This window comes from Gigantopelta aegis, chromosome 7 (assembly GCF_016097555.1).
Source record: "Gigantopelta aegis isolate Gae_Host chromosome 7, Gae_host_genome, whole genome shotgun sequence".
Classification (NCBI taxonomy): Eukaryota; Metazoa; Mollusca; class Gastropoda; order Neomphalida; family Peltospiridae; genus Gigantopelta; species Gigantopelta aegis.
Window position 1 is genome coordinate 46,889,513 of NC_054705.1, and position 27,677 is coordinate 46,917,189.

The 27,677-nt window shown below is 41.7% G+C and overlaps 1 protein-coding gene across 1 annotated transcript; it reads right to left on the reverse strand.

The window, feature by feature from the left end:
- On the reverse strand, positions 1 to 27,677 carry LOC121377727. The gene is made up of 5 exons (XM_041505812.1): positions 27,555 to 27,677; positions 25,085 to 25,154; positions 23,198 to 23,479; positions 13,589 to 13,709; positions 1 to 157 (listed from the first exon to the last, which is right to left on the reverse strand). Exons 1-5 carry the CDS (start codon positions 27,581 to 27,583, stop codon positions 153 to 155), a joined length of 507 nt encoding a protein of 168 aa, XP_041361746.1. The 5' UTR covers positions 27,584 to 27,677; the 3' UTR covers positions 1 to 152.

The window sequence follows — 27,677 nt, forward strand, 5'->3', positions numbered from 1 at the left end:
TCGATACTATATACTTTATTACTTTTATCATGTGCGTAACAAGCTATTCCATGAAATATCAATTTTGGCAGTCATGTAAATATGTTGGCATCTAGCACTGAATCCGGGAGAATGACTGTGCTGTAACACATCAGTATGTACCGAAATGAGCATTAACCTGAAAAAAAAGAAAAGAGAAATATAATGAAACAAGCATTCTGAGAGTATTGCTTGAGCAATACATGTCCCCTACCAGGCCTAACAAATGTTTGTATCTCCTAACTTCAAGGACCATAACTCTAAAATAAATAAAAAAAATATCAGGAAAACTACCAGTATATGACTGACATACGGATGGACGGACGGACGAGAGAACAGACATACAGATGGACAAAAAGAAAAAGAAAAAAGTTTTATTTAATGACGCACTCAACACACTATTTACAGTTATATGGCGTGAGACATATGGTTAAGGATCACACAGATATTTTGAGAGAAAACCCGCTGTCGCCACTTCATGGGCTACTCTTTTTGATTAGCAGCAAGGGATCTTTTATATGCACCATCCCACAGACAGGGTAGTACATACCACAGCCTTATACAAGTCGTGGTGCACTGGCTGGAATGAGAAATGGCCCAATGGGCACAGCGACGGGGATCGAGACTGACAAAAGAACGGAGATGGACGGTTGGACCGGTAGCCGGGCGTAATAAAAGGAAAGATGTTTGTTATAAAACACCTTGGCTCATTGGTTTATAAATGTTTTACTAATGGACACAATCACATGAGAGGAAACCCGCATATATATATATATATATATATATATATATATATATATATATATATATATATATACACATATATATATATATATATAGATATATATATATAGATATATACACACATATATATATATATAGATATATACACACACATATATATATATAGATATATACACACACATATATATATATATATAGATATATATATATACACATATATATATATATATAGATATACACATATATATACACACATACACACACACACACACACACACACACACACACACACACACACACACACACACACACACACACACACACACACACACACACACACACACACACACACACACACACACACACACACACACACACACACAGAGAGAGAGAGAGAGAGAGAGAGAGAGAGAGAGAGAGAGAGACAGAGAGAGAGAGAGAGAGAGACAGAGAGAGAGACAGAGAGAGAGAGACAGAGAGAGACAGAGAGACAGAGAGAGAGAGAGAGAGAGAGAGGAAAAACCCGCTATTGCTACTTCATGGGCTTTTTTTTTTTTAGATTAGCAGCAAGGGATCTTTTATATGCTCCATCCCAAAGACAGGATAGTACAAACCACGGCCTTTGTTACACCAGTTGTGGAGCACTGGCTGGAACGAGAAATATCCCAATGGATCCACTGACGGGGATCGATCCTAGACCGACCGCTTATCAATCGAATGCTTTAACTGGGTAACGTTCCAATTTCGCGGTTCAATCGACTAAGATCTCAAACATTTGGTAATAGTGACACGAAACCTTTAAAAGAAAACCCCTACAGACTGAATAGCACTTACACAGCCTTTGATATACAAATTATTGGGCACTGGTGGGAAGAGGAAAATCATTGACGAACCTCGACCCTGTGACCCATAACTACTCGGGCATATCTTCAATATATCCCACGGTCCGTCTGGGCGGGACACACCAATGATAAAGCGCTTGCCTGATGGATCTCTGTCAGTGGGCCCATTGGTTATTTCTATTTCAACCAGTGAACCATGACTGGTATATTAAAGGCTGTGGTATGTGTTATCTTGTCTGTGGGATGGTGCATATAAAAGATCGCTGTGGGATGGTGCAAATAAAAGATCGCTTGTTACTAATTGAAAAAAAAAATGTAGCGGGTTTCCTCTGTAAGACTGTCAAAATTACCAAATGTTTGACATCCAACAGCCCATTAATAAATCAATGTGCTCTATTGGTGCTGAACTAAACAAACGTTTTTTCGTACCAGTAAAACCAGCAACAACTATAAGGGGGGGAGAGACTAGACACCCCTCCCATTACGCCACTTGCACAAATCCTCTCAAGTATCTGGATTTGAACAGTAATAGGTTTAACTAGATCGCCAGTGAAGTTCGAGCCATAAATACAACAGATAGCATCTGATGTCAAATAAAAATCAATAGCACACAATGGTGATCATCGTACTGGAGATTAAAGACCGGTTTCCATAAAGTATGTAACAGTCGTCGATCGACACAGAACAAAAGACAACTGTAATGGGAACACAGCGTAGAACAGGTCCGTCTTAGATCTGACAACTGTAATGGGAACACAGCGTAGAACAGGTCCGTCTTAGATCTGACAACTGTAATGGGAACACAGCGTAGAACAGGTCCGTCTTAGATCTGACAATTAATGGGAACACAGCGTAGAACAGACCCGTCTTAGATCTGACAATTGTAATGGGAACAGTGTGTAGAACAGACCCGTCTAAGATCTGACAATTGTAATGGGAACACAGCGTATAACAGATCCGTCTTAGATCTGACAACTGTAATGGGAACACAGTGTAGAACAGACCCGTCTAAGATCTGACAATTGTAATGGGAACACAGCATAGAACAGACCCGTCTAAGATCTGACAACTGTAATGGGAACACAGCATACAACAGACCCGTCTAAGATCTGACAATTGTAATGGGAACACAGCGTAGAACAGACCCGTCTTAGATCTGACAATTGTAATGGGAACACAGCGTAGAACAGACCCGTCTTAGATCTGACAATTGTAATGGGAACACAGCGTAGAACAGACCCGTCTTAGATCTGACAATTGTAATGGGAACACAGCGTAGAACAGACTCGTCTAAGATCTGACAATTGTAATGGGAACACAGCATACAACAGACCCGTCTTAGATCTGACAATTGTAATGGGAACACAGTGTAGAACAGACCCGTCTAAGATCTGACAATTGTAATGGGAACACAGCATACAACAGACCCGTCTTAGATCTGACAATTGTAATGGGAACACAGCATACAACAGACCCGTCTTAGATCTGACAATTGTAATGGGAACACAGCGTAGAACAGACCCGTCTTAGATCTGACAACTGTAATGGGAACACAGCATACAACAGACCCGTTTTAGATCTGACAATTGTAATGGGAACACAGCGTAGAACAGACCCGTCTTAGATCTGACAATTGTAATGGGAACACAGCGTAGAACAGACTCGTCTAAGATCTGACAATTGTAATGGGAACACAGCATACAACAGACCCGTCTTAGATCTGACAATTGTAATGGGAACACAGCATACAACAGACCCGTCTTAGATCTGACAATTGTAATGGGAACACAGCGTAGAACAGACCCGTCTTAGATCTGACAACTGTAATGGGAACACAGCATACAACAGACCCGTTTTAGATCTGACAATTGTAATGGGAACACAGCGTAGAACAGACCCGTCTTAGATCTGACAACTGTAATGGGAACACAGCATACAACAGACCCGTCTTAGATCTGACAACTGTAATGGGAACACAGCGTAGAACAGACCCGTCTAAGATCTGACAATTGTAATGGGAACACAGCGTAGAACAGACCCGTCTAAGATCTGACAATTGTAATGGGAACACAGCGTAGAACAGGCCCGTCTTAGATCTGACAATTGTAATGGGAACACCGCATAGAACAGGCCCGTCTTAGATCTGACAATTGTAATGGGAACACCGCGTAGAACAGACTCGTCTTTGATCTGACAATTGTAATGGGAACACAGCATACAACAGGCCCGTCTGAGATCTGACAATTGTAATGGGAACACAGCGTAGAACAGGCCCGTCTTAGATCTGACAATTGTAATGGGAACACCGCGTAGAACAGACCCGTCTTAGATCTGACAACTGTAATGGGAACACAGCGTAGAACAGACCCGTCTTAGATCTGAGAACTGTAATGGGAACACCGCGTAGAACAGACCCGTCTTAGATCTGACAACTGTAATGGGAACACAGCGTAGAACAGACCCGTCTTAGATCTGAGAACTGTAATGGGAACACAGCGTATAACAGACCCGTCTAAGATCTGACAATTGTAATGGGAACACCGCATAGAACAGACTTGTCTTTGATCTGACAATTCTAATGGGAACACAGCATACAACAGGCCCGTCTTAGATCTGACAATTGTAATGGGAACACAGCATACAACAGACCCGTCTTAGATCTGACAATTGTAATGGGAACACAGCGTAGAACAGACCCGTCTTTGATCTGACAACTGTAATGGGAACGGTGTAGAACAGACCCGTCTAAGATCTGACAATTGTAATGGGAACACAGCGTAGAACAGACCCGTCTAAGATCTGACAATTGTAATGGGAACACAGCGTAGAACAGGTCCGTCTAAGATCTGACAATTGTAATGGGAACACAGCGTAGAACAGACCCGTCTTAGATCTGACAATTGTAATGGGAACACCGCGTAGAACAGGTCCGTCTTAGATCTGACAATTGTAATGGGAACACAGTGTAGAACAGACCCGTCTTAGATCTGACAATTGTAATGGGAACACAGCGTATAACAGACCTGTCTTTAATCTGACAATTGTAATGGGAACACAGCGTATAACAGGTCCGTCTTAGATCTGACAATTGTAATGGGAACACAGCGTAGAACAGGTCAGTCTTAGATCTGACAACTGTAATGGGAACACAGCATAGAACAGACCCGTCTTAGATCTGACAATTGTAATGGGAACACAGCGTAGAACAGACCCGTCTAAGATCTGACAACTGTAATGGGAACACAGCGTAGAACAGGCCCGTCTTAGATCTGACAATTGTAATGGGAACACAGCGTAGAACAGGCCCGTCTTAGATCTAACAATTGTAATGGGAACACAGCGTAGAACAGACTCGTCTTAGATCTGACAATTGTAATGGGAACAGTGTTTAGAACAGGTCTGTCTTTGATCTGACAATTGTAATGGGAATACAGCATACAACAGACCCGTCTTAGATCTGACAATTGTAATGGGAACACAGCGTACAACAGACCTGTCTTAGATCTGACAACTGTAATGGGAACACAGCGTAGAACAGACCCGTCTTAGATCTGACAATTGTAATGGGAACACAGCGTAGAACAGACCCGTCTTAGATCTGACAATTGTAATGGGAACACAGCATAGAACAGACCCGTCTAAGATCTGACAATTGTAATGGGAACACAGCGTAGAACAGACCCGTCTTAGATCTGACAATTGTAATGGGAACACAGCATAGAACAGATCCGTCTAAGATCTGACAATTGTAATGGGAACACAGCGTACAACAGACCTGTCTTAGATCTGACAATTGTAATGGGAACACAGCATAGAACAGACCCGTCTTAGATCTGACAACTGTAATGGGAACACCGCGTAGAACAGACCCATCTTTGATCTGACAATTGTAATGGGAACACAGTGTAGAACAGACTCGTCTAAGATCTGACAATTGTAATGGGAACACAGCGTAGAACAGACCCATCTTTGATCTGACAACTGTAATGGGAACACAGCGTAGAACAGACCCATCTTTGATCTGACAACTGTAATGGGAACACCGCGTAGAACAGACCCATCTTTGATCTGACAACTGTAATGGGAACACAGCGTAGAACAGACTCGTCTTAGATCTGAAGCAATGTACTACTGTGTTCCAGTAAAATATTTTCAAAAATTATTTTAAAAAAATAAAAAATAAAAAAAATCAAACAAAATCTTTGGTTTCCGGTTAGTCTGCGTCCGTCGGCGACTAGCAACAGATTTTATGAAAACCAGGATTAACTAACATTAAACCAGTTACTGCTAAAAGCAATACATTTCCACTACAACAGATTTCCATATCTTCTAAATTCAAGGGCCATAACTGTCAAAAAATTAAGCCATGAAATTGAAACCCGATCTGTAACTGTGCACAAGTCTACATACGAAATGTCAGCTCAATATATTGCGGGCTACAATGTATAACTGAAAAATGGGTAAATTATCATAAAGCTCAAACCTAACCTGTACACTCAAACCTGACCTGTACATGTACATTGTAACAGACAACAACATTTCATCTCAATACCTTGAGGTATTGCGAAAAACAATGTCCAGAAAACCATACGTGGGACAGACAGACAAACATACAGAAATACAGACAGATTGACGGACAGAAGGGCGGAGGCAAAACATAGCACCCCCACCCGGCACCCCGCCCCGGGACTAATAAATAAATAATATGAACCACTTCCTTAATGGAATTGCCATCGATCACCGACTTGTTACAATATATAAATAATTAGTTTTTCAATAAGGTTAATTATCTAAATTGTTATCTGCTTGTGTCAATACAGTGTTGTCAGCGATCCTTTTAATATTGCGCTCACCGCGTCAGACGGGATTTGGTAACAAAAAAAGAAAAAAAACCTAAAATTGGTTTTGGGGTCGGATGTAGAGCAAGGTAGGGTGGGGTGGTATGAGCCTCATTTTCAAATTTATATTCATTCAATTCAATTCAATTCAGTTCAATTCGTTTTATTCTATCTTCTTTCTTTTCAGGGTGAAGGTACAAGGGACCGTTCAATAATTACATAACGCTCTAGGATGGGGACCGTTCAATAATTACATAACGCTCTAGGATGGGGACCGTTCAATAATTACATAACACTCTAGGATGGGGACCGTTCAATAATTACATAACGCTCTAGGATGGGGACCGTTCAATAATTACATAACGCTCTAGGATGGGGACCGTTCAATAATTACATAACGCTCTAGGATGGGGACCGTTCAATAATTACATAAAGCTCTAGGATGGACATCATTACAAAGTGTTATGAAGAACGAAAAGGGTATTGGTCAATACGGTAGCTAGTTTAATGTTCGTTTTGATTAGTTTTGATTAGTGACACCACCAGAGCACATTGATATATTAATCATCGGTCATTACATGCCAGATACGGGCAATTCTGACATATGCTTAGAGAAAAAAACACTTTTTTCTCCAGTAGTAGCAAGGGATCGTTTATATGCACCATCCCACATACAGGATAGCACATACCATATCCTTGGATATACCAGTCGTGTTGCACTGGTTGGAACGAGATGGATCAATAGTTCGGTAACGTTAAAAGAAAAACGTCTTATTTTCATTCATAAAATATAATACAGCAAGCTATGGTGAATACCTACACTGCCAAACTGTGGGGCTGCCAAACTGTGGGGCTGCCAAACTGTGGGGGGGGGGGTGCCAAACTGTGGGGGGGGTGCCAAACTGTGGGGCTGCTAAACTGTGGGGCTGGGGCTGCTAAACTGTGGGGCTGGGGCTGCTAAACTGTGGGGCTGGGGCTGCCAAACTGTGGGGCTGCCAAACTGGACTACCAAACTGTGGGGCTGCCAAACTGTGGACTGCCAAACTGGGAGGCTGCTAAACTGTGGACTACCAAACTGTGGGGATGGGGCTGCCAAACTGTGGGGCTGCCAAACTGTGGACTGCCAAACTGTGGGGCTGCCAAACTGTGGACTACCAAACTGTGGGGCTGCCAAACTGTGGGGCTGCCAAACTCTGGACTACCAAACTGTGGGGCTTGCCAAACTGTGGGGCTACAGGCCTGAAATCATGTAGACAAAGATGGAAAAAAGATGTGGTTTTGAAATTGTGCAATTATTTTTATTGTTAAAATGTTAAAACTGCTTTTTTTACTCACATCGTATGCGTACATCAAAACACCCATATTTATCCCCCTCCCCACTCCCAATTCATGTACAGTAACTGATGGAAAGAAATGAGGAATGATGGAGCACGTGGTATTCTAGTCCAAGTACTCTACCGTTCAAGAGCTAGATGGACATTTGGACGTTCGTGATAGCTCTGTCCGAGATATCGAATACGCAAAACTTCTACCTACCACCTGCAACGATTCCCGCTCTAGTACAACAATAAGCCTAAGTTTCACAATTAATACCATTACATTGACCACATTTGAGTTTACCGATAACAAATATTTCACATATTAATCACCATTACACATATCACAGGACGAAACATGACAGTATCTCGCTCCGGTTAAATACGCAGGAGCCGACTTGTTTATTCCAGTTTCTGATCCTCCTGACCGCTTCTTCTCTTTTGACGTGCACTGCCGAACACCTGTCTGGTACTTATTTGATGCCACACTTCGCAAGGATTTTTATTAATGCTAAATTCCAGTCGACTGCCGATGATCGTGCTAAATATTGCAGTCAAAGATGAATTCCATACATTCACCAGCAATGGAAGCCGCCATCTTTGTCACTTGTCTGAGGGCTGCTTGTATCCACGGGGCGAGATTTTCAGAAAAAGCCCAGTGTAGGGCCAGCAGCCTCATCTAAACGATTCCGTGCCAAGCACGGGTTACATCCACTACATCTGGTAGTAACATGGGACTGAATACCAAGAAAAATTCCCATCCGTGAGAGACCACAACACAGGGCTACAGTCGGCATTCCCTCATTTCTTCCCATCCATGTATTGTATCCTAGAGAGATCACACAACACAGGGCTAGAGTCAGCATTCCCTCATTTCTTCCCATCCGTGTACAGTATCCTAGATAGACCACAACACAGAGCTACAGTCGGCATTCCCTCATTTCTTCCCATCAGTGTATTGTATCCTATATAGACCACAACACAGGGCTACAGTCTGTATACCCTCATTTCTTCCCATCCATGTATTGTATCCTAGACCACAACACAGGGCTACAGTCGGTATTCCCTCATTTCTTCCCATCCGTGTATTGTATCCTATATACACCACAACACAGGGCTACAGCCGGTATTCCCTCATTTCTTCCCATCCGTGTATTGTATCCTAGATACACCACAACACAGGGCTACAGTCGGCATTCCCTCATTTCTTCCCATCCATGTATTGTATCCTAGAGAGATCATCCTCATTTCTTCCCATCCGTGTACAGTATCCTACCACAACACAGGCTACAGTCTATTTCTTCCCATCAGTGTATTGTATCCTATATAGACCACAACACAGGGCTACAGTCTGTATACCCTCATTTCTTTCTTCCCATCCGTGTATTGTATCCTAGATACACCACAACACAGGGCTACAGTCGGCATTCCCTCATTTCTTCCCATCCATGTATTGTATCCTAGAGAGATCACACAACACAGGGCTAGAGTCAGCATTCCCTCATTTCTTCCCATCCGTGTACAGTATCCTAGATAGACCACAACACAGAGCTACAGTCGGCATTCCCTCATTTCTTCCCATCCGTGTATTGCATCCTATATAGACCACAACACAGGGCTACAGTCTGTATACCCTCATTTCTTCCCATCCATGTATTGTATCCTAGACCACAACACAGGGCTACAGTCGGTATTCCCTCATTTCTTCCCATCCGTGTATTGTATCCTATATACACCACAACACAGGGCTACAGCCAGTATTCCCTCATTTCTTCCCATCCGTGTATTGTATCCTAGATACACCACAACACAGGGCTACAGCCGGTATTCCCTCATTTCTTCCCATCCGTGTATTGTATCCTAGACCACAACACAGGGCTACAGCCGGTATTCCCTCATTTCTTCCCATCCATGTATTGTATCCTAGACCACAACACAGGGCTACAGCCGGTATTCCCTCATTTCTTCCCATCCGTGTATTGTATCCTATATAGACCACAACACAGGGCTACAGGTATTCCCATTCCCTCATTTCTTCCCATCCGTGTATTGTATCCTAGACCACAACACAGGGCTACAGCCGGTATTCCCTCATTTCTTCCCATCCGTGTATTGTATCCTAGACCACAACACAGGGCTACAGCCGGTATTCCCTCATTTCTTCCCATCCGTGTATTGTATCCTAGACCACAACACAGGGCTACAGCCGGTATTCCCTCATTTCTTCCCATCCGTGTATTGTATCCTAGACCACAACACAGGGCTACAGTCGGTATTCCCTCATTTCTTCCCATCCGTGTATTGTATCCTATATAGACCACAACACAGGGCTACAGTCGGTATTCCCTCATTTCTTCCCATCCATATATTGTATGCTAGACCACAACAGGGCTACAGCCGGTATTCCCTCATTTCTTCCCATCCGTGTATTGTATCCTATATAGACCACAACACAGGGCTACAGTCGGTATTCCCTCATTTCTTCCCATCCGTGTATTGTATCCTAGACCACAACACAGGGCTACAGCCGGTATTCCCTCATTTCTTCCCATCCGTGTATTGTATCCTAGATACACCACAACACAGGGCTACAGCCGGTATTCCCTCATTTCTTCCCATCCGTGTATTGTATCCTAGACCACAACACAGGGCTACAGCCGGTATTCCCTCATTTCTTCCCATCCGTGTATTGTATCCTAGACCACAACACAGGGCTACAGCCGGTATTCCCTCATTTCTTCCCATCCATGTATTGTATCCTAGACCACAACACAGGGCTACCGTCGGTATTCCCTCATTTCTTCCCATCCGTGTATTGTATCCTATATAGACCACAACACAGGGCTACAGTCGGTATTTCCTCATTTCTTCCCATCCGTGTATTGTATCCCAGACCACAACACAGGGCTACAGCCGGTATTCCCTCATTTCTTCCCATCCATGTATTGTATCCTAGACCACAACACAGGGCTACAGTCGGTATTCCCTCATTTCTTCCCATCCGTGTATTGTATCCTATATAGACCACAACACAGGGCTACAGTCGGTATTCCCTCATTTCTTCCCATCCGTGTATTGTATCCTAGACCACAACACAGGGCTACAGCCGGTATGCCCTCATTTCTTCCCATCCGTGTATTGTATCCTAGATACACCACACAGGGCTACAGTCGGTATTCCCTCATTTCTTCCCATCCGTGTATTGTATCCTAGATACACCACAACACAGGGCTACAGCCGGTATGCCCTCATTTCTTCCCATCCGTGTATTGTATCCTAGATACACCACAACACAGGGCTACAGTCGGTATTCCCTCATTTCTTCCCATCCGTGTATTGTATCCTAGACCACAACACAGGGCTACAGTCGGTATGCCCTCATTTCTTCCCATCCGTGTATTGTATCCTAGATACACCACAACACAGGGCTACAGTCGGTATTCCCTCATTTCTTCCCATCCGTGTATTGTATCCTAGATACACCACAACACAGGGCTACAGTCGGTATTCCCTCATTTCTTCCCATCCGTGTATTGTATCCTAGACCACAACACAGGGCTACAGCCGGTATGCCCTCATTTCTTCCCATCCGTGTATTGTATCCTAGACCACAACACAGGGCTACAGTCGGTATTCCCTCATTTCTTCCCATCCGTGTATTGTATCCTATATAGACCACAACACAGGGCTACAGTCGGTATTCCCTCATTTCTTCCCATCCGTGTATTGTATCCTATATAGACCACAACACAGGGCTACAGTCGGTATGCCCTCATTTCTTCCCATCCGTGTATTGTATCCTAGATACACCACAACACAGGGCTACAGTCGGTATTCCCTCATTTCTTCCCATCCGTGTATTGTATCCTATATAGACCACAACACAGGGCTACAGTCGGTATTCCCTCATTTCTTCCCATCCGTGTATTGTATCCTATATAGACCACAACACAGGGCTACAGTCGGTATGCCCTCATTTCTTCCCATCCGTGTATTGTATCCTAGATACACCACAACACAGGGCTACAGTCGGTATTCCCTCATTTCTTCCCATCCGTGTATTGTATCCTATATAGACCACAACACAGGGCTACAGTCGGTATGCCCTCATTTCTTCCCATCCGTGTATTGTATCCTAGATACACCACAACACAGGGCTACAGCCGGTATGCCCTCATTTCTTCCCATCCGTGTATTGTATCCTAGATACACCACAACACAGGGCTACAGCCGGTATGCCCTCATTTCTTCCCATCCGTGTATTGTATCCTAGATACACCACAACACAGGGCTACAGCCGGTATTCCCTCATTTCTTCCCATCCGTGTATTGTATCCTAGACCACAACACAGGGCTACAGCCGGTATTCCCTCATTTCTTCCCATCCATGTATTGTATCCTAGACCACAACACAGGGCTACAGCCGGTATTCCCTCATTTCTTCCCATCCGTGTATTGTATCCTAGACCACAACACAGGGCTACAGTCTTTATTACCTTTTAGATAAATTTCATGCGTTTTGATTGGTCAATAGCTAATCCATACCACAGGTACACCGTGTCATTTTCTGGGTCAATACAGAATTTGGGCACCAATACAAAATTTGCCAGGGTGTACGAAACTATCACGTGACTTCCGCTTTGTAAGTTCGGCAGAATTGTTATCGTTTTGTGTTTTCACTCTCGCGCCTCAGCTCTTAAACTAGGAAATACGTATTGAATTCTGTTCGAAAGAGATTGCGATTTATGGTAAGTGTTTTTTTATTACTTTATTATTTTTAAATACATACTTTCTTGAACAGGTTATAACCAAAAAATATAGAAAATCGTTGATTTTCGCATACTCATGCTACTGCATTGTAAATTTAATGGCGGGAACTATCACTGTGTAGGCAACCGAACTATAACAAAACTATTTCTTTGAAAAACGCATGACATGCATTCTTTGGAATGTTATACGGGTAAGTATAGTTCGATAAATATCTATGTGCCCGAGTGTAATCAGTTGTTTGGTAGTTTTCCGTGTAATAATTTTTATTTATAAATTGACAAGACCCGTGTCATTAAGGTGATAAGAGTTGTCCCCCTTTGTTTACAAATCGTCTGCGTTTGACAGCTCGCTACAATGGCCAATAAGAATAAGAATAAAAAAATGTTCTGCTATTTATTAACATTTTCTGCATTAATAACAGAAGTTGAACATTTCATACATATTAAATCAACTTGGATAATTCACTTAAATTAATAATTAAAGTTAAAAATGTTTGTAGTTAAATCTAGATTAGTGATTTGTATTGCCCTGATAAAAGTAGAAATATTTTCAGTTAGTTATAGTATTTTAATTTCTATAGTATTATCTGGTAAATGGCATATCTTAGTGTATAAATAGTTTTTAAAAAATGTTAGTATATTTCTAAAATTCATATAAAGCGCATTCCTTTAAAAAATAATATTTTTGTGTTTTATTTGAAATTTTATCTTATAAAAATATTTTAAACCTTAAAAATCTTTGTGTGATTTGTTCAAAATGTTTGAAAAAGATCTAAAAGGTAATAAATTCGTTACGCAGTTTTTGCCAGGGCGTACGGGATTGTACGCCCCTTCAAATTCTGTATTTCCTGAGGCGAAGCCGAAGGAAATACAGAATTTGCCAGGGCGTACAATCCCGTACGCCCTGGCAAAAACCGCGTAACTAATAGTATTCCCTCATTTCTTCCCATCCATGTATTGTATCCTATATAGACCACAACACAGGGCTAGAGTCTGTATTCCCTCATTTCTTCCCATCAGTGTATTGTTTTCTAGATTGATGAAAATACAGGGCTACAAACCAAGAATGCTAAAATTTGACGGAAGTCCCTGAAGGTCATCTTTATCGAAGTTGAAGGCCGGTCGTTCGCCGTTGTTGTACTTCATAGCCACTACTTTCAACACCTCGTCCAATTCCGGCAGCTGCAAAGAAAAGTTGAGTGTTTTCTTTAGCACCACCACTAGAGCACATTGATTTATTAATCATCGGCTATTGGATGTCAAAACATTTGGTAATTTCAACAGTTTTAGAGAGGAAACCCGCTACATTGTTCTATTAGTAGCAAGGGATCTTTCATATGCACCGTCCCACTGACAGGACAACATCGTTGGTCGTGGTACATTAAATGGAACGAGAAATAGCTCAATGAGTCCATCGATGGGAATCAATCCCAGACTGACCGCGTATCAAGGGATCTTTCATATGCACCATCCCACAGACAGGATAACATCGTTGGTCGTGGTACATTAAATGGAACGAGAAATAGCTCAATGAGTCCATCGATGGGAATCAATCCCAGACTGACCGCGTATCAAGCGAGCACTACCACTGGACTACGTCCATCCCTGGCAGCTGCAACAAACCAATTTACTCGTGTTACTGTTATCAGGAGCCGGTCGTAGCCCAGTGGTAAAGTGCTCACTTGCTGCCATTGGGCTATTTCTTTTGGCAGCCAGTGCACCACGACTGGAATATCAAAGGCTGTGGTATGTGCTATCATGTATGGGATGTTAGGAAGGAAGGGTATGGGATGTTAGGAAGGAAGGAAATGTTTTATTTAACGACACACTCAACACATTTAATTTACGGTTATATGGCATCAGACATAGGGTTAAGGACCACACAGATATTGAGAGAGGAAACCCGCTGTCGCCACTTCATGGGCTACTCTTTTCGATTAGCAGCAAGGGATCTTTTATATGCACCATCCCACAGACAGGATAGTACATACCGGGATTTTCCATATTTAAACCCCGGGCTTAAATAAGGAAAATGCCACTTTCAAGACGGTAATGTTTTATCCGTAATTAGGCCCTGGGCTTAAATTAGGAAAACGTTATTTTGACACTATAACCCACTGAAGAAAATAAATAAGATATGTCACAGAATGATGTACTGTTATTGTTTAGGGGGGGGAGAAAGTACCTTTTGTGAAATACAACATATCAATTATGGTAAGATCTGCTATATTTATTGTGTACGAAGAAAAAATGATGCGAAAATCTGTCTTATACATTAAGAGAAAATTAATGTGCGGTAACTAATATATAACGTATTACACACTTTCTAACCAATATTATGTAGTAGTGTTGGTATAAAGTGCTCCTAATGGCAATAGCTAGTGGGAATTTCCCTATTAGCTCAGTTGGTAGAGCACTGGACTCCACACTGAGTCTGTGGTTCGAATCCCCTCAATGGAGGTTGATTTTTATCTGTTACAGTTGCTCAATTTAAACAATTTGCTGTCGTTGTCGATTTGTCATTCCAAATAATGTGATAGGATAAAAGATTATCCTTTCTAAAAGCTATCAACCAGTACTAATGTTGTCAATCAGAAACAGACTCAAAGCCGTAAGATGTTTTACTAAATTTATGCTAATTTTACGTTGTTTTAAAGTATGCAAAACTAACACGATGATAACATACTATTTGCAGTAGGTATTGTGATAAATATGTGTTGCAACAATACTGTAATATTCCATTTTATTTATGTGAAAATTTGAAATAAATGATTATTGAAGCAAAAACGTTAGAACTAGTACTTTGAACATTGTCGCCCAAATTCGAGTAATCTACGCTACATTTTGTTTATAAATACAAGTTATGTTAATAGAACCAAGCAAAATAAAATATCAAAGGCATATTTCAGAGCCCTAACATGACCAAATCGATAACAAGTATTACTTGTTACATTTAATACAAACTACTGTCTCCATGTTGCACAATAGTAGCGAATTTCGAAGCGTTCTGTTAAGCATGTAATCTACGAGACCGCCCCCATCACACACGTGGGTAGTGCCAATCACCCACAGGTTTGTGTATATAAAGCGGTAATACCAAGTAGTCTCATAAATGCATTGGTATACATGTGGCATTATTTTAATTTATTATTGTGGGTGGAGAAGCATTTGAAGTAATTTACGTGATGTAATCAACGTTACATGTAAATTCTAACATTGCTATTAAAACCATTGCTTGACGTTTATTATTGACTCCCACTAAACGTAGTAGTCTCCCTTGCCAAAACATGTTCTTTGAATATTACTATATGCCTTCATAATCTATAGGTAACGTAGGTAACAATCTATAAGTAACGTAGATTAAAGATATTTTTTAATTATAGTAAAATTCAGTAGTATTGCAATTAAATGTAAGTGTTAGTCGACACTGTCTTAAATATAAAATTAGTAACACTTGAGCTTGAGAACCAATGTTTAGTTATTAACTAATCATTGAATTTGTCTTGTCTGTAGCACTTGTTTCAATAGTAAAGAAGATTACCTTTTCATTTCCAGGATTTCAAGGGTAAAAATTCAGAGACTATAGGCAAAGAAAATTTGTGAGAGAGAGAGAGAGAGAGAGAGAGAGAGAGAGAGAGAGAGAGAGAGAGAGAGAGAGAGAGAGAGAGAGAGAGAGAGAGAGAGGAGAGAGGAGAGAGAGAGAGAGAGAGAGAGAGAGATAGAGAGATAGATAGAGAGATAGATAGAGAGAAAAAGAGAGAGAGAGAGAGAGAAACCTATAGTAGAAAGAACAATGGAAAATGGAAAGGAGAGACAAGGTTAGAATTTGGGTAAAAAAAAAACATCACAGGGAGCGAATGAAATAAGCTGAGAAGAATATTTCTCATGTTGGTTCTAGTCCGTATATGGGTATGGATATTATTCAGGACCACGAAACCTCTTCAAGTACATATATATGGGGGAAAAAATAAAATGAAATCTACGTTACTGTTGCTTTACAGTTTTGTTAGGCATATTGTGTGCTATTTGTTTTATAGGAAACCAATGATGCATAATTGTGCAGATTTGAAAACAGCCCTTATTTGTGGTAAAAATATTGTAGAAACTAAGGTATTGAAACACTGCACGTGTGACTATTTGACACTAGTCACACAATTAACTTAAAATGTTTGAATTCATGAAATAAGTTCATGTTGATTGTTTATTCTGCCAATTATGTGTTTTGTAATCTACGTTTTTTTCGCTTTTGTAATTTATGTTACATAGCTATCAATCGGTCTCTGTTATACAATTGAATACATGATTTTTTTTTGGTATTTGGCTGTGATGGAGTATTTTACCCAGCAAATACAACGACACTTCGAATACAGTATATATTTAATCACATTCACTTGCACCTGCTTTTATAAAGAGGTATTATAATACTTAGTAGTGAGCATATTTTCACATTATGTTTAACAGAGGTAGTTGCTGTTACTTGGCCATATCAAAATCTATCGAATAACAACAACCGATTGAAATGTGTGTAATTACTTTGTAAATTATTTGAAATAACACAACCGTCATGTAATACCATTGACTGGTCACGTAACTTACTTTTAACATTTTATAGCGCTATGTTAGAATATTCGCAACTTTGACATGTTCTGTGTCCGAGTCCTGAAATTTGAGATACTGACTCAATATTAATATTTTAGTAATAGCTGTTTTTGTAAACATTCAAATGTTTTCAATTTTGATTATTTTGTGCTGTCACTTTGTGCAACATTGGTGAGAAAGGGTGATTAGGCTTAAACAAAATAAATTGTGTTTCTGGAGAGGTGCTAACAAAAATTACGTCTGCATTTTTATATACTAAAACGCAAAAGAAACGCAGGTTCTCATTAAATTGGATATAAAATATTAAAAAAACAAAACGAAATGAAGATTTCAACATTTATTTTGGAAATTTTTGATTGAATTCCTTTTTGGCTATTGTTTCATGTCATAAAGTAGGGTGGGGGTCCATGTTAAAAATGTGAAAGAGACGACCTGTAGCATTGTCAAAGTCAGTATCGCGTGTGACCACCCTGGGCATTCAAACAGGCAGTGCAACGTCTCCTCATTGAGTTGACAAGCCGTTGAAAGAATGCCTGAGGGAGTGAGTTCCATTCATGGACCAATGCTGCCTCCAGCGCCTACATATTCTGAGGTTGTCCGCGAGCCTGAAGGCGACGTCCGATTTCATCCCAGACGTGTTCGATAGGCGCCATGTCCGAGATAAGGCTGGCCACGGCAACGTTGGGATGTTGTGCTGAGCCAGCAATGCCTGTGTTGCCCTGGCAGTGTGCGGCCTGGCATTGTCTTGCTGCAGCAAGCGCACACGTGGGTGAGCGGCAAAGAAGGGAACGACGTGATTGTTGATGACGTCATTTTGGTACACGGCGGCATTAACGCGTTGTCTGAACACATGAAGTTGTGTTCTGTGGTTGAATGAGAACCCACCCCACACCATCACACTACCCCCGCCCCATCGGTCGGCCTGCAGAACGCAGCAGTCGGAGTAACGTTCATGTCGACGTCGCCATACTCGGATTCGGCCATCAGCGTTGGAAAGATTGTAACGGCTCTCATCAGTAAACAGAACGTGTTGCCACTGGCCACGTCGCCATCTTTGATGTTGTTGCGCCCACTGTTGACGTTGTTGGCGGTGCCGAGGGGTCAATATTGGTCCCACATAAGGACGGCGGTTACGGAGTCCTGCTGCCCTCAGACGGCGTCGGACTGTATCGGCGGACACTGGACCACGCACCTGGTGAGCGGTGTTAGCTGCTGGCAGCATCCGATTCCTAAGGTGGGTCACCCGGATGTACCGGTCTAGGGCTGCGGTTGTCACCCTCGGGCGGCCGGTGTGTGGTCGATCGTTCACAGATCCAGTGATTTGGTGACGTTGAGAAAGGCGTGCGATTGTCGAAACATGACATCCCAATTGTCTGGCTACAGCAGTACGGGTCTGTCCGGCTTGCAACATCCCGATGGCCATCCCTCGCTGGAGTTGCGTCAGTCGCGGCATTTTTAAAATGTGATTCTGTTCTCAAATTGAATTTATGCGATTAAATCCAGGTGTGTAGGCTTTATAAGCATTTCAATGAGTGTGTTTGCACTGGATTCATGATACGGATGATCCAGCACGTGCAAACGTGTTTTGAGAATTCGTGACGTCACACAGGTAATGAAATTGACACGCAGGTGGGACTGCGGTGTGGGTGTGTGCCATGTCCTTTAACACAGTTGAGGTTCAATTCCACCAAAGATACTGCTTTACAAAGTGCAATTCTTTCGCATTTTCAGGTCCTGCGTTTCTTTTGCGTTTTAGTATATATACATTTATTTTCTTATTTATAAATTATTGCTATTATTCATACAGAATGATTTAAAAACTTTTTGTATCACTGTTAATACAGTCAGTTACTTGCCGTGTTGATCACACGTGTCCCTATCAGTAACGTTACGCGATTGCTGTGTACACTACATAATAAATTGTAAATTGGAGGCACGTACATGTAGTTCTGGTATGTTTTTTTGTGGTTTTAGGGATTATTAAGAATGTAAATATCGAATATCAAACGGACATAATTAAAACATAGAATAGTAACGATTATGCCCCCTAGTAACGATTACGCCCCCTTCCACGACTAACTTCTATTAATGAGAATATATCCAAAATCTTAATTATGAATACTTATTTTTAAATCTTCCTTTTTATGTCCTTTTTAATAAATATGACGTAATTTTTTGGTAACCAAGGGGAGGTAACTATCAATTTGTATCTGTTTTAATTAAGTCCATGGGCTTAATTTCGCATGGGCTTAACTACGGGAAATCCCAGTACCACGGCCTTTGTTACACCAGTTGTGGAACACTGGCTGGAACGTGAAATGGCCCAATGGGTCCACCGACTGGGATCGATCCCAGACCGACTGCGCATCAAGCTAACGTTTTACCACTGGGCTATGTCTCGCCCCATGTGGGATGGTACATATAAATGATCCCTCGTTACTAAAGCAAAACTGTAGCGGGTTTCTTCTCTAAGACTATACGTCTATACAAGTGACACGCAGTACACGAGTATTTAAAACTGTAGCGGGTTTCTTCTCTAAGACTATACGTCTATACAAGTGACACTCAGTACACGAGTATTTAAAACTGTAGCGGGTTTCTTCTATAATACTATACGTCTATACAAGTGACACTCAGTACACGAGTATTTAAAACTGTAGCGGGTTTCTTCTCTAAGACTATACGTCTATACAAGTGACACTCAGTACACGAGTATTTAAAACTGTAGAGGGTTTCTTATCTAAGACTATACGTCTATACAAGTGACACTCAGTACACGAGTATTTAAAACTGTAGCGGGTTTCTTCTCTAAGACTATACGTCTATACAAGTGACACGCAGTACACGAGTATTTAAAACTGTAGCGGGTTTCTTCTCTAAGACTATACGTCTATACAAGTGACACGCAGTACACGAGTATTTAAAACTGTAGCGGGTTTCTTCTCTAAGACTATACGTCTATACAAGTGACACGCAGTACACGAGTGGGTTTCTTCTCTAAGACTATACGTCTATACAAGTGACACGCAGTACACGAGTATTTAAAACTGTAGCGGGTTTCTTCTCTAAGACTATACGTCTATACAAGTGACACTCAGTACACGAGTATTTAAAACTGTAGCGGGTTTCTTCTCTAAGACTATACGTCTATACAAGTGACACTCAGTACACGAGTATTTAAAACTGTAGAGGGTTTCTTCTCTAAGACTATACGTCTATACAAGTGACACGCAGTACACGAGTATTTAAAACTGTAGCGGGTTTCTTCTCTAAGACTATACGTCTATACAAGTGACACTCAGTACACGAGTATTTAAAACTGTAGCGGGTTTCTTCTATAATACTATACGTCTATACAAGTGACACTCAGTACACGAGTATTTAAAACTGTAGCGGGTTTCTTCTCTAAGACTATACGTCTATACAAGTGACACTCAGTACACGAGTATTTAAAACTGTAGCGGGTTTCTTCTCTAAGACTATACGTCTATACAAGTGACACTCAGTACACGAGTATTTAAAACTGTAGCGGGTTTCTTCTCTAAGACTATACGTCTATACAAGTGACACTCAGTACACGAGTATTTAAAACTGTAGCGGGTTTCTTCTCTAAGACTATACGTCTATACAAGTGACACGCAGTACACGAGTATTTAAAACTAGCGGGTTTCTTCTCTAAGACTATACGTCTATACAAGTGACACGCAGTACACGAGTATTTAAAACTGTAGCGGGTTTCTTCTCTAAGACTATACGTCTATACAAGTGACACGCAGTACACGAGTATTTAAAACTGTAGCGGGTTTCTTCTCTAAGACTATACGTCTATACAAGTGACACGCAGTACACGAGTATTTAAAACTGTAGCGGGTTTCTTCTCTAAGACTATACGTCTATACAAGTGACACGCAGTACACGAGTATTTAAAACTGTAGCGGGTTTCTTCTCTAAGACTATACGTCTATACAAGTGACACGCAGTACACGAGTATTTAAAACTGTAGCGGGTTTCTTCTCTAAGACTATACGTCTATACAAGTGACACGCAGTACATGAGTATTTAATACATTCTAGGGGAAAAGACAAATGATAACACTGCCTAGAAATGTGCCGTAATCAATTATGGAGAGGGAATCGCACCACTGTGTGTCTCGTGTGTAATTTCGCCATGATGGTCATCTCTGTAAGGATCTAGTAGATCTAGTAAAACCTCTCAACACCATCTTTGAAGCCCGTCGGCACTGACAACTAGCCTAAGACGCCTTCTTGTTTGCAGTACAAATTCAGCTGGTGATTAATTCATTTCCAGATATATAGTCCCGTCAGTACAGCGTTCACCTCAGGTGGTTGGGTCATAGGGTCGAACCATGTCAGAGGACCCATTGTCGGGTGGTCTCTTTCCCACCTCCCCCGGCCCCACCAGTGACCAGCGATTGGTATTTCAAAGGCTGTGGTATGTGTTATACTGCCTGTGGGAGGAGTGCTACTACTAAAAGAACAAAATCCAAATGTTTAACATTCAACAGACGATGATTAATAATTCAATGTGCTCTGTTTTTTGCAGATGGCATTTTATGTCTTATAATAATGTAGAATTGGGTATATTTTAACCTTTTCGAATAAACTGACCACATTATCTTCCATTTTAATGCTTAGAATTAACAGGGGTGCTAGCCTAAGTTTAGTATTGTATGAAGGAACAGGAAGGAAACACACATTGGGCCCACGGGCGATAAGGTTTATTTTGTTTAACACCACACTAGGATTTTCATTTATTAATCATCGACTATTCAATATTAAGCATTTGATAATTCTACAAGTCATCGGAATAAACTCACTATATTTTTCCATTTAGTAGTATGGGAACTTTTATATGAAAATATTCAGACATGACAGCACATACCACGGGCTTTTGATACAAGGTGGGAAATATTTTATTTAATGATGCACTCAACACATTTTATTTACGGTTATATGGCATCAGACATGGTTAAGGACCACACGTACTGAGAGGAAACCCACTGTCACCACTTTATATATGCTACTCTTCTCGATTAGCTGCAAGGGATTTTTTATACGCACCATGCCATGAACAGGATAGTACATACCACTGCCTTTGTTACACCAGTTGCACTGGCTGGAATGAGAAATTGCACAATGGGTGCACCGACAGGGATCGATCCTAGACCGATCGCGCATCAAGTGAGTGCTCTACCACTGGGCTATGTTCCGCCCCTGACTTTGGTATGGAGTCGTGGCTCATGCGACACTAGTTAGAAAAGAAACCAACCAGAGAATTGGTCCACCAAGGAGATTCGATCCTCTGACCCAATCACCTGACTTTGGTATGGAGTCGTGGCTCATGCGACACTAGTTAGAAAAGAAACCAACCAGAGAATTGGTCCACTGAGGAGATTCGATCCTCTGACCCAATCACCTGACTTTGGTATGGAGTCGTGGCTCATGCGACACTAGTTAGAAAAGAAACCAACCAGAGAATTGGTCCACCGAGGAGATTCGATCCTCTGACCCAATCACCTGACTTTGGTATGGAGTCGTGGCTCATGCGACACTAGTTAGAAAAAAACAACAACAGAGAATTGGTCCACCGAGGAGATTCGATCCTCTGACCCAATCACCTGAAGCGAGTGCTCCGACAACACGTTATACCTGATGCAAATGATGTCAGATATGAAGTCTAAACATCTCTTTGTCACTATCTCTTGAGTCATCTATCTATATCCGAGTCTATGTCTGTGTCTCTCCCCCTGCTCCTCCCCATCTCTCTCCCTCCCCTATCTCTCTCCCTCCACCTATCTCTCTCCCTCCACCTATCTCTCTCCCTCCACCTATCTCCCTCCCTCCACCTATCTCTCTCCCTCCACCTATCTCTCTCCCTCCACCTCTCTCTCTCCCTCCACCTCTCTCCCTGCCCTCCCACCCCCCCCATCTCTGGCTGTTTGTGTCTCTCAGTCTCGCTTTGTCTCTCCCTCAACTCCCTGTCTGTCTCTGTATCTGTCCCTTTGTGTGTGTGTGTGTGTGTATGTGTCCCTAAATTTACTACAAACGCACCTCTTCCTCCAACGCCAATTGCTGCCACTTGATCCAGATGAGTTTCCGGTGCTCCTTGGGGAACGATGAGAGGTATCTGCTGATTGGCTCGGCGTGTTTGCCGCTGAAGATCTGGTTGATCCGATTGGTCACTTGGCCGACATCTGCGAAGAGCGGCACCCACAGCTTGTCCTTGTTCACCCACCGGAAGATGACGAAATAGCCGTGCAGATCAGAACGAGGCCGACCGCAATATGGATGCCAGTCAGATTCCAGCAGAGAATCGACAAACTTTTCAACTTCCTGTTCACAAACAAATATGGCATAAAAAAGTATTAATAGACCCGAATGTGACGATACTGCACAGCAGACGTACTTCAACTATATGACGTATGTAAACACTCGTCTGGCAATGGTCTTAAATCCATTCCTGTATAATCATAATAAAATGTGAACATGCGTGTGGAAATTGTCTACACATGTGTGCGTATTATGTAATGTAAATATAAGTGTGAATACAAACTTATTTAAGGTCTCACTACACAGTTGACTTCCGGGTGAGTTCATTCATCCACTATAGTTCCTAATTGTGACACTTTATGATTCACATATTCACTTCCAGAAAATTGTGAAGAATTAAAACAATATGTATGTTTAATGGTAAGCCTTCTGGTTGTATTTTGCCCATGTTATTTTGTAATATTGTGCAATGAACCACCTGTTCGGACCGGTACTATAACCAGACGCGGTCATATAGCAAAAAACTGACAAATGTTTTGAATAAATGAAATGTGAAAATAAATACTTATATAATGTATGTTCGCAATGGTTTATGTGGTTAGTGCCAACGAGAACCCATTCTATTGGCAATCTTCATTTGAAGTTGGGCAATTTAACATGGCTTTCAATGCCAGATGACATCTGTGCAGTGAGACCTAAACCTGTATAATAAGTAACAGTGACGTCACAGTCAGACCCGTACCTACCAGCCTCATGTCCGATGGCTTAACCACGACACCACCGAGGCCGGTACCGGGCTGCGAACCCAGTACCTACCAGCCTTATGTCCGATGGCTTAACCACGACACCACCGAGGCCGGTACCGGGCTGCGAACCCAGTACCTACCAGCCTCATGTCCGTTGGCTTAACCACGACACCACCGAGGCCGGTACCGGGCTGCGAACCCAGTACCTACCAGCCTCATGTCCGATGACTTAACCACGACACCACCGAGGCCGGTACCGGGCTGTGAACTTCCCAACTTCAAATGAAGATTGCCAATAGAACGGGTTCTCGTTCGCACTAACATAATACACCATTGCGAACATACATTGTATAAGCATTTATTTTCACTCCAAAATTGGGAACACTTCCGTCTCAGTTTTTTGCTATATGACCACATCTGGCTGTAGTACCGGTCCGAACAGGTGGTTCATTAACCGATTCATTCCGGCTGACTCTTGCGCTATACACTCATGTCCCAAAAGGTCGATGCACAATATTACAAAATAACATGGGCAAAATACAGCCAGAAGGTTCACCATTAAACTTACATATTGTTTTAATTCTTCACTATTTCCTAGAAGTGAATAATATGTGAACCATAACATGTGTCACAATTAGGAACTATAGCAGACCATGATGAATGAACTCTCACCCGGAAGTGATCTGTGTAGTGAAGACCTTAGTAATTATTTAATATTGTTGTTCTTTGTATACATACAAAAATAAACAGCAACCTCAACATATTTACATTATATCCATCATCTGAACAGGAAAAACAATTGGTTAGCATTTTAGCATTTTGGATTTTCATAATCGACCATTGGAACAGCACTAACTAAATAAAAACAAATTCTCTAATTTTTTCTAGTCAAAGCCCAAATGACAAAAATAATAATACTTACTTTTTTGTAAGTTGCTTCATTTTTAATTGATGCTGGCGGATTTGGCTTCACTGGTCCTGCGTTAACGGGTCTGTAAAGTTAAAACGCTTGTTTAACGACTCAACTAGAGCAGGTATGCCAGGTAATCATTCGTCTTCGGCTATTGGATGTCAAACGTCTGCTAATTGTGACACGTGTAGTAGCCCAGTGGATTAAGCATTCGCTTGATGTGCTGTCGGTCTGGGATCAATCCCCATTGGTGGACCCATTGGGCTATTTCTCGTTCCAGCCAGTGCTCCACAACTGGTGTAACAAAGGTCGTGGTATGTACGATCCTGTCTGTGGGATGGTGCATATAAAAGATCCCTTCCTGCTAATGGAAAAGAGTAGCCCATGAAGTGGTGACAGTGGGTTTCCTTTCTCTATGTGTGTGGTCCTTAACCATATGTCTGACACCATATAGCCAGAAAAAAATGTGTTGAGTGCATCGTTAAATAAAACATTTCAGACAGGACAGCACATACCAGACAGGACAGCACATACCATGGGCTTTTGATACAAGGAAGGAAATGTTTTATTTAACGACACACTCAACACATTGTATTTATGGTTATATGGCATCGGACATATGGTTAAGGACGACACAGATATTGAGAGAGGAAACCCGCTGTCGTCACTTCATGGGCTACTTTTTTCGATTAGCAGCAAGGGATCTTTTATATGCACCATCCCACAGACAGGGTAGTACATAACACAGCCTTTGATATACCAGTCGTGGTGCACTGGCTGGAACGAGAAATAGCCCAATGGGCCCACCAACGGGGATCGATCCCAGGCCGACCGCGCATCAAGCCAGCGCTTTACCACTGGGTTACGTCCCGGCCGGAGAGAGAAGAGGGTGTAGTGGACTTACATCTATCCACTGAACCCGTAAGAACTTGCTCTGGGTTGGAGCTGGTACGGGGCTGTAGTCCGATCGCTTCCACTGGACTACGTCCTGCCCCAGAGAGAGAAGAGGGTGTAGTGGACTTACATCTATCCACTGAACCCATAAGAACTTGCTCTGGGTTGGAGCCGGTAGTCCGATGGCTTAACCACTGCGCCACCGAGGCCGGTTATACACACACACACACACATGCACGCACACGCACACAGGTATGTATGTATTGATGTATGAATATCTATATATTGTATGTATGTCGAGGTTGACTATTACATACATAGATATTAACGCACTAGCGCAGGGGATAATTAAATCCTTTCTGGCCTCAAAAATTGTCCCATGCCGTTGCTGGGACTCGAACCTGTGGCAGCGATTCGCCCGCAAATTGCAAGACACGCACACACACACACACACACACACACACACACACACACACACACACACACACACACACACAGGCACGCATGCACGCACACGCACACCCGCACGCGCACATAGGTATGTATGTATGTATGTATGTATGTATATGTATTTTAAAGGTAAATGAATCCTCAGTGGTACTTTATTCAAATTTATTTAATAAAAATCATACTTTAGAAAATAAAGAAATAGAAATCTACTCCGATCACTTAGATAATTGATTAATTTTGTGTCTACAAAAGTAGATTTTTACTTTGAGGAAATAGATATTAGCCAAGAAGTGTGTAATTTGTTAACTACATCAGTGGATGACTTCATGTGTACTTGGTAGTGACATAATGTATTTATAATCCAACCTACTGAAATCTTAAATTTATAATTTTCCAAAAAACTACCATAACTACTGTTGTGTTATTATTTTTATTTAGGACAATTGTTATTACAAATAATTATAATTAAAAGTAGTGGACAACATTTTTCATAGTTTTTTTGTAAAACCCCTGAGAGAATTGTTCCTCACCATGGTACAGCGGTAGGTCTAAATTAGCTGGGGGAGGAGTGCCCCTAAATCACCACCCCCACCCCCACCCCCCATTTTACTCCTATATGTCACAACTACTACACTATGGTGTCAATGTTCGATTAGGGTTGCTTTTGGGTTAGTTACATTAGGGTTGCATTAGGGTTAGTTCCATTAGGGTTGCGTTAGGGTTAGTTCCATTACGGTTGCGTTAGGGTTAGTTCCATTACGGTTGCGTTAGGGTTAGTTCCATTACGGTTGCGTTAGGGTTAGTTTCATTAGGGTTGTGTTAGGGTTAGTTACATTAGGGTTGTGTTAGGGTTAGTTACATTAGGGTTGTGTTAGGGTTAGTTACAACAATGTCTATTTTTAAACGTATTTTATTTCACTGGCGCGTATGCAGGGGAGTCTTTCTTATTCCACCCCACCCACCCCCCAAAAAAGTTTTTAAATATTTGCTAGTGTTAGGATTGTGAACCAAACCACCTCCGTTTCCTACGTGCTTGTTGAAAAGCAATAAGATTGTCAAGCCTTTTTCATTGTGCTTTTATTTCAATTTATTTAATTTACTTCAGACGAGGAAAACAATAAACACTAACAAAACTTACAGTTTGATATTTTTCTCTTTCTTCGGCATTGTTCTGGCGTCGATTTGACCAATGACCACCAACGATCACGCTGTAAGACGTGGTTACTATTGAGTGACGTCACGCCACTGTTACATGACCACG

Coding starts and splice junctions, on each gene's coding strand:
- LOC121377727 (XM_041505812.1), bottom strand. CDS start 27,583: ATGCCGAAGAAAGAGAAAAATATCAAACT. Junction 25,155..27,554: donor AAAGAGAAAAATATCAAACT/GTAAGTTTTGTT, acceptor TTAACTTTACAG/ACCCGTTAACGCAGGACCAG. Junction 13,710..23,197: donor AATTGGCGTTGGAGGAAGAG/GTGCGTTTGTAG, acceptor TTTTCTTTGCAG/CTGCCGGAATTGGACGAGGT.